The sequence below is a fragment of the Sabethes cyaneus genome, chromosome 3 (genome assembly GCF_943734655.1).
Source record: "Sabethes cyaneus chromosome 3, idSabCyanKW18_F2, whole genome shotgun sequence".
Taxonomy (NCBI): Eukaryota; Metazoa; Arthropoda; class Insecta; order Diptera; family Culicidae; genus Sabethes; species Sabethes cyaneus.
In genome coordinates, this window is record NC_071355.1 from 114,832,346 (window position 1) to 114,851,306 (window position 18,961).

General features: G+C 38.0%; 1 protein-coding gene across 2 annotated transcripts in view; it reads left to right on the forward strand.

Annotated features, from left to right (window-relative positions):
• LOC128744040 (GAS2-like protein pickled eggs) overlaps positions 1-18,961 on the forward strand; it is a 595,332-nt gene that overhangs the window by 9,584 nt on the left and 566,787 nt on the right. For both annotated transcript variants that reach the window (XR_008412350.1, XM_053840783.1), the window contains exons 2-3: positions 5,528-5,597; positions 5,761-6,085. Coding sequence is in view for 1 of the 2 variants with exons in the window: in XM_053840783.1 (XP_053696758.1) it covers positions 5,912-6,085 (174 nt within the window). In the remaining variant the exon portion in view is untranslated. The remainder of the gene's footprint in view (positions 1-5,527; positions 5,598-5,760; positions 6,086-18,961) is intronic.

Genomic DNA, 18,961 nt, shown 5'->3' on the forward strand with positions numbered 1-18,961 from the left:
AGACAGACAGACAGACAGACAGACAGACAGACAGACAGACAGACAGACAGACAGACAGACAGACAGACAGACAGACAGACAGACAGACAGACAGACAGACAGACAGACAGACAGACAGACAGACAGACAGACAGACAGACAGACAGACAGACAGACAGACAGACAGACAGACAGACAGACAGACAGACAGACAGACAGACAGACAGACAGACAGACAGACAGACAGACAGACAGACAGACAGACAGACAGACAGACAGACAGACAGACAGACAGACAGACAGACAGACAGACAGACAGACAGACAGACAGACAGACAGACAGACAGACAGACAGACAGACAGACAGACAGACAGACAGACAGACAGACAGACAGACAGACAGACAGACAGACAGACAGACAGACAGACAGACAGACAGACAGACAGACAGACAGACAGACAGACAGACAGACAGACAGACAGACAGACAGACAGACAGACAGACAGACAGACAGACAGACAGACAGACAGACAGACAGACAGACAGACAGACAGACAGACAGACAGACAGACAGACAGACAGACAGACAGACAGACAGACAGACAGACAGACAGACAGACAGACAGACAGACAGACAGACAGACAGACAGACAGACAGACAGACAGACAGACAGACAGACAGACAGACAGACAGACAGACAGACAGACAGACAGACAGACAGACAGACAGACAGACAGACAGACAGACAGACAGACAGACAGACAGACAGACAGACAGACAGACAGACAGACAGACAGACAGACAGACAGACAGACAGACAGACAGACAGACAGACAGACAGACAGACAGACAGACAGACAGACAGACAGACAGACAGACAGACAGACAGACAGACAGACAGACAGACAGACAGACAGACAGACAGACAGACAGACAGACAGACAGACAGACAGACAGACAGACAGACAGACAGACAGACAGACAGACAGACAGACAGACAGACAGACAGACAGACAGACAGACAGACAGACAGACAGACAGACAGACAGACAGACAGACAGACAGACAGACAGACAGACAGACAGACAGACAGACAGACAGACAGACAGACAGACAGACAGACAGACAGACAGACAGACAGACAGACAGACAGACAGACAGACAGACAGACAGACAGACAGACAGACAGACAGACAGACAGACAGACAGACAGACAGACAGACAGACAGACAGACAGACAGACAGACAGACAGACAGACAGACAGACAGACAGACAGACAGACAGACAGACAGACAGACAGACAGACAGACAGACAGACAGACAGAATCCTGTTTTATAGGTATAGATTCATACAAAAATCACCGGCTTTAGCATTGGGAGACGAATTGCGCTACATTCGTAGTCCTACTTCAAGGGGGGACTCCCATACAAAGGAAATACAAATTTCCTCATAACTCGAGAAGTAATCAAGCAAATGGAACCAAATTTGGCATGTGGGGGGTTTTGGAGGCCGAAATTTTTTTAATGATGGCTTGAGACCCCTCACCCTTGGTAGGGGGATAAGGACTCTCATACAAATAAAACAAATTTTTGCGTAACTCAAAAACTAATCGAACTCGAGAAATTTTAGACTCTTTCATAAAACATTAATCAATAACAAGACCACCAAAAACTATCAATAGTAATATTAGATAATTCAGCGCGAGACGGCCACAGGCCGCGAATGTTGCCGGCGACCTGCCGTCGGAAGCGCCGGGCACTGCGGGGGACAACCCCCGGTAGAGATCACCTCTAGCTAGGATTATTTATTTTCCTAGATCTACTGGCCTCTATTACGTTCCTTCAGTTGGGTCACCCCTGCAAAATGGTACTTTCTACGAAAAGATTTTCCGTGAAATGGCACATCTCGCGTAAGGTTTTTTCGTGAAATGTTATTCTACGAAACTCTATATTCCGCGTTATGGTCAACCGAGAAATGGTATTCGGCGAAATGGTTTGTAATGACGGCGAATATTTAAATGCTATCCGCTATATTTTATCAGGCTAAGCAATGGGGGGAGTTGTTTTCTACTTTACTGTGAGGAAAATTTGTATATTAAAACACCCATAAACTCCCTAGAAACTTGCAAAACTCAAGATTGTGACAAAGGTCATCCAAGATTCACGATTTATGTACAACATAGTTTAATTTGTGGCAATACAAAGTTTGTCGGGTCAGCTAGTTAGAAATAAAAACGAAAACCATTCAAGTCAATTCCAAAAAAACGATTACTAACACATGACACTGAAAACGCGCAACTGACTCTACTTCTCGAATTCGTCGTATTTGAGTCGTTATTTTCATTCATACCTGACGAAAACTAAATAGATTTGTCGAACTCCTTTTCTTCGTCGCTCGAAAAAAACGTTGATTGTGTTGCCCGAAAAAAAAACGTTGGAAATAGCTCTCTGTGAGTTATAAAAATGCTGGTATTTCCAATAACTTGTGTTGCAAGGGACGGAAAAGGCACCCACGACGGCCAAAAGCGAGATTAAAAAAAGAACAAAAAATCAGAGGGGTTGTGTACAAGTCACGACCGCATATATAGGTGACGCAGGACTACGTAAGTCTCTTTGTAGTGATAGTAGCATGTATTCATGCTTGTAATCATTCGATTCTTCATGTATACATGCTATGTGCAACATATATACATGCTACATGCGTTGTATGTAACGTTTATCAAAGTAGTAACATTGCATACGTTCAATTCTCAAAAGATTGTGCATTTGAAAACAATTTAACAAAATCAAGAACACAAACTATTATTTTCCTGCTACCTTACTGTAATTAAAGATTGTTTTTATTATCCATGGTTTCCCACGTTGAAGGGATTTTACCAATTCAATCCTATTTTATCAACAGCACATCTTTTCACTACACTTCTAATGAAACGGCAAGCTTGCGTATTCATACAGAGCCGTATTATAACCGAACACTACAGCTGTAGCACATTTTTCCAACACAGATATCAAATTCGCCGAGGTTTAATCGTCACGCAGTAAAGAATTTGCGATCTGTTGGGACGACGAACTTGTGTCATTTTTTCTGGCACACTTCCCTAACATAGACATCAGATTGGACTAGGTTTATTCGCGTTCGTAAGAAATCTGTTGGCACGAGGGGGTTTTGTCACTCTCTCTGGCGTACTTCCCAAGCAAGGACATCAAAATGGTCTAGGTTGAACCGCGGTGTTAAGAAATCTTGTTGAAATGAGGGAACTTTGTCACTTGTTTTGGCTTACTTCCCAAGCACAGATATCAAATTGGTATAGGTTTAGATCATCGTAAAGAACCTTCCAACCAATCACGAAGCGAGAATTCTGGTAAAACATAGGTTCATTATTTTCAATTTTTCAATAGTTCAACATCAAGAATCCATACTTTTCTTCATCAATTCTTAGAAGATTTTCCGATCGATTGATGTAAGAATATTGAAAATCGATCGGAAAACCGCTGAGCTATTAGCGCTCAAAATCTTTCATTTTTCGTGACGCTCGCATTTTTCGACTTTTTGGAATGACACCCTATCTCAAAACTTGCCGTAAGACGTAGTCCTATGTCAAAAAATCACTTACCCCATAAGTTTCCACAATCCTATCACGACCATTCTGTCGCTCGTTGTTCCTCAGAAGTAGCTTTTCTAACGAAAAGCGAACCGACGCTGCAATTCTTACTAAAGTTTCCCTGTAAGAAGGCACTTCCTGCTAAAACGGTATTGATTACTCGCACACTATTTAGTTATTGGTAAACGCACTCCATGAATCACAGATTTCAAATATCTGCTCAAAACTTATTCCGAACGGTGAAGTGAATGCAGGATTTTTAACTTTTTTAACTTTTCTGCAGTTGAATTGGCTTCTATTCTCGTTTTCTCAGGGTTCTGTTACGTTGTGATCCACCGTGTAAAATGCAGCCTCGAAATTTTTCAACATTAAATTCTGTTCGTATGCGAAATATTTAGTTTCACTCAGCACCGATTACCACACTCGTTATACGTTTTACACACGTACTGCTTTTAGCCCCTTAGATGGTCCAATTTTGCAGCAAATTTCACTTTACTTGACGAGTTACACTTTCTTCGACTCTTAATTACTTTTCTTCTTATTACGAACAGTGACGTAAATGCAGTGCAGAAGTCGGGAAATTTGCTGAACGAAAAACTTTTTTACCTTTTTCCAATTTTCGAGATGGCTGGTCTAATTGGTTTATTGTTCACACACAGCCCACTACGGTTGCTCTCATATAAAACACCGTCTCTTGCTCACTAACTTATTCAATACGGTCACTCGAATCGCTCGCTTTCACAGTTTCACTTATTTGATTTCACTTTCATGGATCCCAATGTCGCGAGATTGTTTAGCCAGTCAGAAATGGCGTACCGAGGGAAGTATCTTTCCCTTTTTTTCTGCTGAAAAGTAGATGTGCCACCCTTTCTACTGGGTAACCTTTTCTTTTTTTTTTTGAAAATAAAAATCCGTATTTATTCTCACTACCGACCAGACGGGTCGGCATGTCGAAACCGAATCCCTTAATTTATTAAACTTTTTATACAAATTAGTTCTTACCTGCTAAAAACGCTCTTCGCCCTAAGGAAACACCTTCTTCTTGAGGTAGTTCCGTCTAGTGATGTCCGTTAATCGTTCGATTAATTCAACTAATCGAATAATTATAAAAATATTCGAATAATTTCTAATCGAATACTGGCAGCACGAGTAGTTGAATTAATCGAATAGTTCAAAGGAAATAATATGAATGCGAATAATCCCCGAATAATGGCCGCTAATCGTTCATAATCGTTCGATTAATCGCATTAATGAAAAAAATATTCGAATATTTCTAATCGAATACCACTAGCACGAATAGTTGAATTAATCGATTAGTGCAGACAACGCTCGCATATTAATCGGTAATCGAATAATTGAAAATTTCGGACATCACTAGTTCCGTCCTATTCTGCCTAGCGGCAGACCTCACACTGTCCGTCGAGCTTCTCTCTCACGCATACATTTTGGCCCGTGGCTTTAGTACCGAACAGTTCGCCCTCCATTCTCCAGTCGGCAAAAATGCAACGGATGTTTTGGAAATTGTTCGTTGCCGCAGGTTAAGAAACATGCACGTTCGTTCAGCTAGAATGTGGTGCAAACGCGACGTTTTTTTTTCATTTAAGTATTTTGCCCTACCGGCGCCGTCGCTCGATCGAGACACCGACCGGCGCGGGTAATCGAATTGAATGTCAAATTTATGTTCGGAGCTGATTCATCCGGGTTCAGCCAGATAAAAATGCGTGCCTGCATCGTTATGAGGAAATGAGGGTCGCTTCAGCCGTTTTAAAAACGTAGGCGAGATCTTTAACAAATAACTGATACTGGACTGATACTGAACTGATTTTTTAATGAGAACATCTATGCAAAGAAAAATGATAAATTAAAATCGATTTTCGAAGCTCCGTTGAATCGCTCAATTGGAAGATCAACAAACAATTAACAATAAATCTTGCTTTTTTCAGGGACAAAGAACGAGTACGGATTCAAAGCTTTTGTTGATTATCTATCGAAAGATAAGCAGTTCTTCAGCAGGTAATTTAATAATATATAGTAATATATGAGGCTTGTTACAAGCGTATCGACTTTGATTTTATTAATCCGTTATGACTCGGTGTATCATTGGAAATACATGAAAAACTTTATACGCTGGGACATAATGTATTAAGCAGTGATAATTGATTTTGTCTTGTTATAGATTACCTTCATTTCAATTGGAAAGAGTGCCAATGCTTATGATAACTTAATAAGAAGAGTAACGTTCTTGATAAGAAGAGTGCCTTATTGATATGTAATTACTGATTACGTCACAAATTCGATCGAGTAGCACATTCAAATACACGGTTATAATGTCTTCCGCTCTGCTAGAGGCACGGTCATACCGGCCGTTTAAGTCCAGTGAAGAGTATTTATATGCTATGCGGGAAGACCTGGCTGAATGGCTAAACACGATGTATCCAGAATTACACATTAATGTGAATAACTTTATGGATCGACTAGATACTGGTGTTGCACTTTGTAAGGTAAATTAATTTATATTTCTGTATAAACATATATAAATGAATATATATATATATATATATATATATATATATATATATATATATATATATATATATATATATATATATATATATATATATATATATATATATATATGGGTCATTCCACGGGAAATTTACAGTTAAAATTCTTTTTCTCTTCGGAATATTTTTTACGTTCTTTCTGCAAAAAAATCGACATGTATTTTTTTATTTTGATGTTACTGTTGGAATTCTCAAGATATGATTTTTTAAAGTATTGTAATCTGAACAAATTACTTTTTTTTAAATGCTGATTGTAAACATAGTTTATAATATCAAAAAATGACTTTCTACCAGACGTGTTAACTATTCCACAAGCTTTCAAAATTAGTATACCATACCTCCTCTCGATTGTTTTTCAATAGTTAAATAGTGCATTTTCATAAACAATTGCAATTTTTTCAAAGTTGGAACTTTTCTTTTCTTGATTTTTTTATTTTAAAATATTTGTTGTTCTTTCTCGAAGAAGTATGCAAAATTTCGAAATGGAGAAATGAAAACTCTGGAAGTTATGAGTTTTTATGTCTTAGCGCGTGTTTTCATATATATATCTATACCTATAAAGAAGGATTTCTGTCTGTCTGTCTGTCTGTCTGTCTGTCTGTCTGTCTGTCCGTATGTTCCTTATAGAATCGAAAACTACTGAACCAATCGGCATGAAAATATACATGTAGAGGTTTTTTGGGGCCAGGAAAGGTTTTAGTGATTGTTAGAAACCCCTCCCCCCACTAAGAGGGGGGGCTCCCATACAAATGAGACACAAATTTCTGCATAACTCGACAACTAATCAAGCAAATAGAACAAAATTTGGCATGTGGGTGTTTTCGGTGACAAGAATTTATTCTATGGTAAATTGAGACCCCTCCCCTCTTTATAAGGGGAATTATAACTCCTCTCCTCTTTAAAAGGGGGGCTTCCATACAAATTTCATCATAACTCGAGAACTAATCAAGCAAATGGAACCAAATTTGGCATGTGAAGGTTTTCGAGGGCAAGAATATTTTCTATAGTAAATTAGGACCACTCCCCACTTTAAGAGGGGGGGCTCCTGTACCAAAGAAACACAATTTTCCTCATAACTCGAGAAGTAATTAAGCAAATGGAACCAAATTTGGCATGTGGGTGTTTTTGGAGACAAAATTTTTTTCTATGATGAATTGGGACCCCTCCCCGTTTTAGGAGGGGGGGATCCTAAACACATGAAATACAAATTTCCTCATAACTGAAGAACTAATCAAGCAAAAGGAACAAAATTTGGCATGTGGAAGTTTTCGAGGGCAAGAATATTTTCTATGGTAAATAAGGACCCCTCCCCACTTTAAGAGGGGGGGCTCCTATACAAACGAAATACAAATTTCCTCATAACTCGAGAACTAATCAAGCAAATGGAACAAAATTTGGCACGTGGGTGATTTTGGAGACAAAATTTTTTTCTATGATGAATTGGGACCCCTCCCCACTTTAGAAAGGGGGGCTCTCATACAAATGAAATGCAAATTTCCTCATAACTCGAGAATTAATCAAGGAAATGGAACCAAATTTGGCATGTGAAAGTTTTCTAGGGCATGAATATTTTCTATAGTGAATTAGAACCCCTCCTCACTTTAAGAGGTAGGGCTCCTATACAAACGAAATACGAATTTCCTCATAATTCGAGAACTAATCAAGCAAATGGAACCATATTTGGCATGTGGGTGTTTTTGGAGGCAACCATTTTTTCTATGATGAATTAGGACCCCTTACCTTTTTAAGAGGGGGAGCTCTCATACAAACGAAATACAAATTTCCTCATAACTCTAGAACTAATCAAGCAAATGGAACCAAATTTATCATGTGGGTATTTTTGGTATATTGGTATATTTTCTATGGATTTCCCCACTTTGAGAGGGGGGGGGCTCCTATACAAATGAAAAACAAATTTCCTCATAACTCGAGAACTAATCAAGCAAATGAAACCAAATTTGACATGTAAGTGGTTTTGGACGCAAGATTTTTTTCTATGGTGAATTGAGACCCCTCTCTTCTTTAGAAAGCGAGTTATGGCCCATCTCCCCTTTAAGAGGGTAAGCTTCCATACAAATGAAATTCAAATTTCCTCTTATCTCGAGAACTAATCAATCAAATGGAACCAAATTTGGCATGTGGGAGTTTTAGATGGCAGAAATTTTTTCTATGGTGAATTACGACCCCTTCCCCTTTTAAGAGGGGAGCTCCCATACAAATGAAATTCAAATTTCCTTATAACTTGAGAACTAATCAAGCAAATGGAACCAAATTTGGCAAGTGGGAGATTTTGGAGTCTTGAATTTATTTTACGATAGTTCGAGTGAGAGGTCTCTACCCCTGTGGTAGGGGAATATGGACTCTCATACAAATAAAACAGAAATTTTTGCGAAACTCAAAAACTAATCGAACTCGAGAAATTTGAGACTCTTCCATAAAACATTAGTCAATACAAAACCACAAAAACTATCTATAGTAACACTAGATCATTCAGGACAAGACGGTCGCGAGTGTTGCCGGTGACCCGCCGCCGGAAGCGCCGCCCACAGGGTGGCTTGCAAAACTCGAGATTGTGACAAAGATCATCCGAGATTCATGATTTATGTACAACACAGGTTAATTTGTGGCAATACGAAGTTTGTCGGGTCAGCTAGTCTATATATATATATATATCTGTCTGTCCGTATGTTCCTTATAGAATCGAAAACTACTGAACCAATCGGCATGAAAATATGCATGTAGAGGTTTTTTGGGGCCAGGAAAGGTTTTAGTGATGGTTAGAAACCCCTCCCCCCACTAAGAGGGGGGGCTCCCATACAAATGAAACACAAATTTCTGCATGACTCGAAAACTAATCAAGCAAATAGAACAAAATTTGGCATGTGGGTGTTTTCGGTGACAAGAATTTATTCTAAGGTAAATTGAGTCCCCTCCCCTCTTTATAAGGGGAATTACAACTCCTCTCCTCTTTAAAAGGGGGGGCTTCCATACAAATTTCCTCATAACTCGAGAACTAATCAAACAAATGGAACTAAATTTGGCATGTGAAGGTTTTCGAGGGCACGAATATTTTCTATAGTAAATTAGGACCCCTCCCCACTTTAAGAGGGGGGGGGGCTCCTGTACCAAAGAAACACAATTTTCCTCATAACTCAAGAAGTAATTAAGCAAATGGAACCAAATTTGGCATGTGGGTGTTTTTGGAGACAAAATTTTTTTCTATGATGAATTGGGACCCCTCCCCGTTTTAGGAGGGGGGATCCTATACACATGAAATACAAATTTCCTCATAACTGAAGAACTAATCAAGCAAATGGAACAAAATTTGGCATGTGAGAGTTTTCGAGGGCAAGAATATTTTCTATGGTAAATAAAGACCCCTCCCCACTTTAAAAGGGGGAGCTCCTATACAAACGAAATACAAATTTCCTCATAACTCGAGAACTAATCAAGCAAATGGAACAAAATTTGGCACGTGGGTGATTTTGGAGACAAAATTTTTTTCTATGATGAATTGGGACCCCTCCCTACTTTAGAAAGGGGGGCTCCTATACAAATGAAATGCAAATTTCCTCATAACTCGAGAATTAATCAAGCAAATGAAACCAAATTTGGCATGTGAAAGTTTTCGAGGGCAAGAATATTTTCTATGGTGAATTAGGACCATAGAAAATATTCTTGCCCTATTAGGAATTATTAGGAATTAGGGGTCATATATATATATATATATATATATGACACATTCCGCGGGCCGGTATACCAGCCAGACATTTTATAAAAGTTGCTTTTAGCATTGTTGAATATTTTTTCATGATTGGGTAATGTTCAAAACTGCCATAACTGGCATTCGAGCATTTTCGGAAGTTATTTAAAACGTGTATCGAAAATAAATGAAATTTACAAGAAATAAATGATTTTTCGTGATATTTTTAAATATGCTACTACAGTGCACTAATCATCTCATAATATCACTTGTTTTCGACCAACTTACAAAAGAATATATGCTGAATCCATTATTTTGTATTTCAAGTGGATGAAATAGGGCCACCCACTAAACATTTTCATATGCATATCAGAGCAATAAATGAGTTATAAGTACCTATATATACCCTGAAAAATCGTATCTGATGCACAAAACTTGCATATGCGTACTAATTTGGAGGCCATATACGTACTACAAGATATACGTTAACAATTCAACTTTATAAGTCTTTGTATGGAATAAGATCCGACTCAAAGCGATTGGTTTTATTATGCTATACAATTCTGTACTGAAAGTCGTAGGTCAATCACTTCATATCGTCAAATACGATAGAATATAAACTTACGTACGCTTCATTAGTCAGTCAGGCTTCAAGTCAATAACGATAACACAGGTCTGCAAAAATAAAAAAATTTTCAGATGCATGAGATATTTTAGGTGAATCATATGTTTTTTGGGGTGCTGAATCCAAAACTGATTTCCGTTTTTCTCCATCACGTACAGATTTTTTGCAAATTATGCTTCTTATCTGGAAAAGTCACAAATTAGATGGAAAAATTATTATCACAGATTCGTATTAAAAAACCTAAATAAGATCTTTTTCTGTTATTTCAGTAAATTTTTACTTAATAAATACAGAAAAAATATTACTGGACTGAAATTTTTATCTATACTCTTTTTTGCCCTTCAACATTGGGTTAATGTACTCAGGTACGCTCACTTACGCAAATTCAATTGTTGTGCCTCACAGAAGCAAAATCTGTAGAAAATATGTAAGAAGCATTTATAGAGCTGAATATAATCTACAATTTTGTTGAATAGAGTAGTGCATTATTTTTTCCATTTATAATAAAGAGGGCCTTTAAGCCTTGTTATATAAGTAGAACGTTTGTTTGAGCTAAGGATAAAGATGCAATACTATTACAACGTAAATACAAAAGTAATGAAGTACTCAATTCAGAAAGATTGTAGATTGCATTCAGTTCTACAAATGTTTCATACATGACTTATCAAATTTGCTTCTATAAAGCAGTACAGTCGACTGAGCGCAAGTGGGTATATTTGAGCGCACCAAATTTGCGTTAAAATAATATTCTCCATAGTTTCTCCATAGTATATGGTTTTCTTCCAAAACATGCAAGGGTTTACATTAATAAATACAGTTCTGATGTGAAAATCGATTTTTTAATGTAATTTACATCCGGGATATTTCTGCTGCTTTATGTATAAAACCAACTTTCAAGATTATTCAACAAGTATTACATGAAAACGTGACGTGATGGACAATTTTTATTATTTTTTCTGAATTCAGTGGACAAAAATCTATAAGAATCAGTTGAAAAATCCTATGCAGTTTTTTTGATGCAGACCTGTGTAATTTTCGTACATTGATATACGAGTTGGTGTTTGCTGGGCATTTTCTTGCGTTGTAACGTCACGTAAAAGGCGTACTTTTTCGCTTTCGCAGGAAAGTACAAATTCGAACAATCTAATAATCCGTATTTTCTTTGTACTCAAAAAGACCTTTAAAACGGTGCCTAAAGAATGATGATAAGTTAAGTAGAACCACAGTTACAACTGAATGAAGCTCGCGTTGTAACGTCACGGCGGGCAGCTGGACGGTTTCAAAACAAGTGAGACATAAGTAATAGCATCGAAACCTTAAGACATAGCATAATAGTTACTTCAGATAAGTTTCTTCATTTAAAAAGCACTTTCTAGTGATAAAAAAACATTCGGACATTTTCTTTTTTTTCCATGTTGGGTATTTTTATCACTGCGACCATTTGTTTGATCTATTGTGATATATCCCCCGTTTTATTATAGCTATGTTGTCAAGATGACGTACCACTATCAGAAGTGATCGTCATTGTTTGACTAATAGCATTTGTCCAGCCCGGTGATGCACTTCGGATGAAGTGCACTACTGCGCTGGGAGTTGTTCTCCAAATATCAGAGGGTTCTAACAGCCCTCTTTCAAAGAACCTTAATCTTTTATTGAGAATTGCCGGACATCGGCATAACAGGTGTTCCGAGTCTTCTTTTTCTATGCCACAGAAGCGACATATATCATCTTGAAGTTTTCCCATTAGCTTCAGATGATATCGGCTCGGACAATGTCCTGTTATAAGACCAGTATAAATGCTAAGATCTTTCTTCGAAAGCTCCAGGATTTTGCGAGTCATTGAAACGTTTGGAGAGATAAACCGTTTCGACTGCCTAGCAATGAAAGTGTTATTCCAATTTGATTCCACTTTCGCACATTCCCATGCTTTTAGCTCCATTTTTAAAGCAGAGGCAGATAAACCACAGAAGGGCTCAGGTCCTACAAATTGATGAGATGATCCGAGTCTTGCAAGCGCATCAGCTCTTTCATTTCCATCGATTCCACAGTGACCTGGGACCCAATACAGGTTGACTTGATTACGACAAGACAATTTTTGGAGTAATTGAATACATTCCCAGACAAGTTTTGATGTGCATGTCGCCGACTTTAGAGCGTTTAGAGCTGCTTGGCTGTCTGACATGATGCATATATTTGAATGTCTATAGTTCCTGCGCAAGCACACAGTCGTACATTCTATAATTGCTTGTATTTCAGCTTGGAATACAGTTGGCCATCTGCCCATAGAAATTGACATGTCTATTCCTGGGCCAGTCACTCCTGCTCCAACTTGATTGTCCATTTTTGAACCGTCTGTATAGAAAACTGTCGAGCCTGGACGAAGATCGGGACCACCATCTTCCCAATAATCACGTCTAGGCTCAAATACCCGAAATATTCGATTAAAGTTGTATTTTTTCTCCATCCAATCTTCATTATTATTTACAATAGGATTAATACTAATAGTTTTTAGAATACTGAGATGACCTGTTAGATCACCTTCAAAGAGGTTCATTGATCTTTTGATTTTTAGAGCACTCTTTTCAGCTTCTAATTGTATAAACTGATGCAATGGAAGTATATAGAGTAAAGCATCCAATGCCTTCGATGGTGTACTTCTCATTGCACCTGTTATTGAAAGAGTGGCTAGCCTTTGAAGTCTTTCCAGCTTTTTTTGGGTAGCTTTCTCTTTCGTTTTTGGCCACCAGACCAACGAGGCATAGGTAATCCTGGGTCTGACAATTGCCGAATAGATCCAATAAATCATCTTCGGTTTCAGTCCCCATTGCTTACCAAAAGTTCTTTTACATATCCATAGAGCATTTGTAGCTTTGTTTACTGCTTGCTCTAGATGTGTGTTCCAATTGAGTTTTCTGTCAAGAAATACTCCAAGATATTTGACAGTGTCTGAAAGTTTTAAAAGTGTTCCTTTCAATCTGATGTTGTTTAATGTAAATTGTTTTCTTCTCGTAAATGGTATGATAGTAGTTTTATTGGCATTTATGCTGAGGCCCTGCCTATCACACCATGATGAAATCAAATTTAAAGCCATTTGCATTCGGTCAGCGATAATAGAATCAAATTTTCCTCGAACAATTATGACTATATCATCTGCGAAGCCAATTATTTCAAAGCCTAGCGCTGTCAACTTTTGAAGAAGATCATCAACTATTAAAGACCACAATAAAGGTGATATTACGCCTCCTTGTGGGCAACCTTTTACTGCTCTAACGCTTACAGATGAGCTTCCAAGGTTTGCTGATATCTCCCTTTTTGATAACATTTCGCTAATCCAGTGGATAATGGATATATCGAAACCACGTTTCGTCATAGCCGTAATCATTGAATTATGAGATGAATTATCAAATGCGCCTTCTATGTCTAGGAAGGCAGCTAGTGAAATTTCCTTCGCTTCAAATGACTTTTCTATTTTTTTTACAACAGTTTGTACTGCTGTTATCGAAGATTTGCCTTCTTGATATGCGAATTGATATTTGCTCAACGGATCTTGAGCTATATATGATGACTTTATATGCTCATCAATTATTTTTTCCATTGTTTTTAAGACAACAGAGGATAAACTTATCGGCCTGAAGGATTTAGGTGAAGTTTTATCCTTCTTATTAGCCTTCGGAATAAACGTGACCCGTACTTGTCGCCATACTCCTGGTATATGGCCTAGTATCAGGCTTGATTGAAAAAGGTTTGTTAGAATAGGTGTTAAAAACGCCTTGCCCTTCTGCAGTAGTACAGGAAGAATTCCATCCCTACCCGGCGATTTGAAGGGTTCAAAAGTGTCAATCGCCCATTCAACCTTGCTTCTCGTAAAAATTTTTTTGGCCAAAGTACAAGCATCATTCCTGTTTCTATCTAACCCAGTCATTTCATTCGCTATTTCGTGAATGTCTGTCCTGGTTTCAAGATTTACAGTTCTCAATGCCGGTGCACTTTGGTCTCCGCATGTATTAATGATTGAACAGGGAAAATGTGTTCTCATCATTAATTCTAATGTTTCCTTAGTTGAGTTAGTCAAAGAGCCGTCCTCTTTTTTCAATGTACCTAACCCATTAGAATGATCTTTAGCGAGGATTTTCTGCAATCTAGCGGTTGCTGGAGTATTTTCAATGTTTTCACATGTGTGCCTCCAGTGAATCGTCTTTGATCTTCGTATTTCCCTATTATAGGCAGTGAGAGTTTGTTTATACTCCTCCCACTGTTGTGTTCGTTTAGCCCGGTTAAATAATTTCCGAGTTTTCTTCCTAAATTTCTCCAAAGTTTTGTTCCACCAAGGTACATCTCTATTCGTAGAGCGTTCCTTTGCAGGACAGCTTTCGTGATAAGCTTGTTGGATCAGGTTTGAAAGTTGTTTTGAGTTGTCCTCAAGTTCTTCACATGTCCTTGAGCAATCTTTCAAATTCTTGACTCCAACCTTCAATTTCAAATTATACTGATCCCAGTTTGTTTTCCTGGGGTCTCTTATAATTTCCTTAAGTTGCTGATTAGCTTCGTAATCAAATATGATTTGCTTGTGATCGGACAAGGATTCTTCGTTCGATACGTGCCAGTTTTTTATATTATCAGTCATCGTTGGACTGCATAGTGTTAAGTCAAGTACTTCTTGCCTTATTGCGTTTACAAAAGTTGGCTTTTCCCCTTTATTGCATATATCTATATCATTTGATGATATAAAGTCTAAAAGGAGTTCACCTCTGTTATTGGTATCTGTGCTAGCCCAAACAGTGTGGTGGGCGTTTGCATCACATCCAATTAAAAATGTTTTGTTTTGTTTCTTGCAATAAGAAACCAAATTTACAACTTCTGATGGAGGTATTTCACCCACGTCTCCTGGAAAATATGCCGATGCTACGCAAATTTCAGTCTTGCCGTGGGTCGTTAGAACCTCCATCATTATTGCTGTGAGATCTTTTGTAATCAATTCTGTGATTGGAAAACTTTTTATGTTTTCACTTACCAAAATGGCAGCTCTTGGCGAGAGCTCACCTTCGGCATAAATCAATTTACACGACTTTGTAGGAATTCCTTGTATCCTACCTTTATAGGCCCACGGCTCCTGGATCAGTGCTACATCCAGGTTGCTTTCTGTGAATCTTCTACAAAGTACAGCAGTTGCTCCCTTTGCATGATGAAGATTCACCTGGACAAACTTAATATTTTTTCTTTGTTGTTTTATATGATTTGTGGTACGACCGGGCTGTTTTGGGTTTAGTCCTGCATCGTTGACACCACTGGATCCTGGGATTTGACTGATTATATCAGCATCGCCAGTTTCGTCTTCGGTCTTATCGATGTCAAGCTCACTCCTAAGCGCTGATCCCCCACTTGATTTGTTAATTACATTTAAATTAGAATTTTTATTAATTTTTTCCATCTTAATAGTTTTAATTTGCTGGATGAAAGAATCAACTGTTCTTTACCAGCTTAGAACAGAGGGAGCAATTTACTGCACGGGGTGCCCTGGTACCATACAGGCTCCGTTTGACCTTGGGAGACTTAATTAGACCCCCCCAAGCATTCATCCTTAGGCACGGGTCGCGTTACACCGAGGATTGGGGTCCTCTTCTGCACTTCACTCAAAGTGCAGCATGCTGCAATGTTGCTTGCTACATTGAGAGCAAAAGTTTTTTATAAGATTTGCCGCGGAAGAGACTCGGTGTGCAGATCTAGATGGATCCATCACATGTTTGCCATGGTCCAGCATTGCACACCGAAGGACAAATCTCAACACTCCTCCTTTATCCTGGCTTGTGACAGACAGTTCGGGTCCCGATCCAATTTTCCCATCACTTGTTCACTCTTTTTGTGGAGCCACGCGTGTTAGTTCATCGGCAAAGGTCCCTCACTGGCGGAGTTATTCGGACATTAGGGTGTCCTCAAGCAGATACAAAATTATTTTCTCTATTTTAAGTCAGAAATGATTGTTGTCTGCAGAAAATTTGTAGAAAAACTAATTTTAAGAATCTTCGTTGATTACTGCAGATTTATATTTCTTACATGAAAAAAGTTATAGAGCCTAACTCTTAGGGACACCCTTAAAAATAGTTTTTTTTCGATCTAGCTCTTTTACAGCGCTTCGTACGCCTTTTAGATGTTCTAAGAAATTGGTCATCGAGTTATATTGCACATTTTCGTCGAAGATAGTAGAGATCTATCTTTTATCCTTTAGGATCTATCCCTTGTTTCTTTTATTTATACATGTTCACCTACGGTTGCCTTCATAATAACTTTTGACGTAGGACTACGTCTTACGGCAAGTTTTGAGATAGGGTCATTCCAAAAAATCAAAAAATGCGAGCGTCACGAAAACTGAAAGATTTTGAACGCTAATTGCTCAGCGGTTTTCTGATGGATTTTCAATATTCTTACACCAATCGATCGGAAAATCTTCTAAGAATTGACCCAAATGAAGAAAAGTATGGATTCTTGATGTTGAACTATTGAAAAATTGAAAATAATGAACCTATGTTTTACCAGAATTCTCGCTTCGTGATTGGTTGGAAGGTTCTTTACGATGATCTAAACCTATACCAATTTGATATCTGTGCTTGGGAAGTAAGCTAAAACAAGTGACAAAGTTTCCTCATTTCAACAAGATTTCTCAACACCGCGGTTCAACCTAGACCATTTTGATGTCCTTGCTTGGGAAGTACGCCAGAGAGAGCGACAAAGCCCCCTCGTGCCAACAGATTTCTTACGAACGCGAATAAACCTAGTCCAATCTGATGTCTGTGTTAGGGAAGTGTGCCAGAAAAAATGACACAAGTTCGTTGTCCCAACAGATCGCAAATTCTTTACTACGTGACGATTAAAACTCGGCGAATTTGATATCTGTGTTGGAAAAATGTGCTACAGCTGTAGTGTTCGGTTATAATACGGCTCTGTATGAATACGCATGCTTGCCGTTTCATTAGAAGTGTAGTGAAAAGATGTGCTGTTGATAAAATAGGATTGAATTGGTAAAATCCTTTCAACGTGGGAAACCATGGATAATAAAAACAATATTTAATTTCAGTAAGGTAGCAGGAAAATAATAGTTTGTGTTCTTGATTTTGTTAAATTGTTTTCAAATGCACAATCTTTTGAAAATTGAACGTATGCAATGTTACTACTTTGATAAATGTTACATACAACGCATGTAGCATGTATATATGTTGCATATAGCATGTATACATGAAGAATCGAATGATTACAAGCATGAATACGTGCTACTATCAAAAACCAAAAACATGTTGTTAGTTTGTCTTTCGCTATTTTGACTTCGTAATTGTGGGGTTGTTCACAAATTACGTAGTGCAGTGGGAGGGATTCTAAGAAAGTGAGACACAAGTAATAACATCGAAACCTTAAAACATAGCATAATAGTTGCTTCAAACAAGTTTCTTCATTTAAAAAGCACTTCTAGTGGTGAAAAAATATTCGGACATTAGGGTGTCCTCAAGCAGATACAAAAAATAATTTCTTTATTTTAAGTCAGAAATGATTGCTGTCTACAGAAAATTTGTAGTAATACTAATTTTAAGAAACTTTATTGAATACTGAAGATTTCTATTTCTTGCATGAAAAAAGTTATAGAGAAAAACTCTTAGGGACACCCTTTAAAATAGTTTTTTTTATCTAGCGCTTTAATAACGCTTCGTATGCCTTGCAAATGTTCTAAGAAATTGGTGGTCTAATTAAATTACACATTTTTGTCGAAAATAGTAGAGCTCAATCATTTTCCATTTAGAAGCTATCACTGTTTTTTTTATTTTTACATGTACTCTTTAAGGGGGTGTATCTCTCGGGAGAGCAGCTATGCGCAGCTAAACTCACTTGTTTTTTGTGAGTCAATTTATGCTGTATTGCACCATGTACAACTTAGGGTAGAACATTGTGGAAAATCTAAAAAAAGTTATTATGAAGGCAACCGTAGATGAACATGCAGAAATAAAAGAAACAAGGGATAGCTCCTAAAGGGAAAAAGATAGATCTCTACCATTTTCGACAAAAATGTGCAATTTAACCGTTATGTGTTCGACAAAAAAACACCTTTAGGTGCTCGACAAGGGTACCCGGGTACCCACAAATTGAAACGCTTGTAACTTTGGCAATATTTGACCGATTTGGACCATCTTACCACCTAAAGATTTAGGAACTTATCCACTTTCAGCGGGGTTGCAACAGAACCGGAGGTGGTTCATCTGGTTCCCGGAAATCCGGTATTCCGAGAGTGTGTTCCGGAATTAAGGCACTTTTTAAGATTTTTGATGTAATCATAGTAATATGGGTATCCAAAATTCCTCAAATGACTCCGAAAGATCATTTTTCATAGTTTTAAAACCGTATAATGATTTATCCTCGGAATGGTCATTCTAGAACAAGTTCCCGTGGGACCTCCTGTGGCCACAGAACTGTTTGGCTTGCAACACTGGCAATTTGGGTATCTATA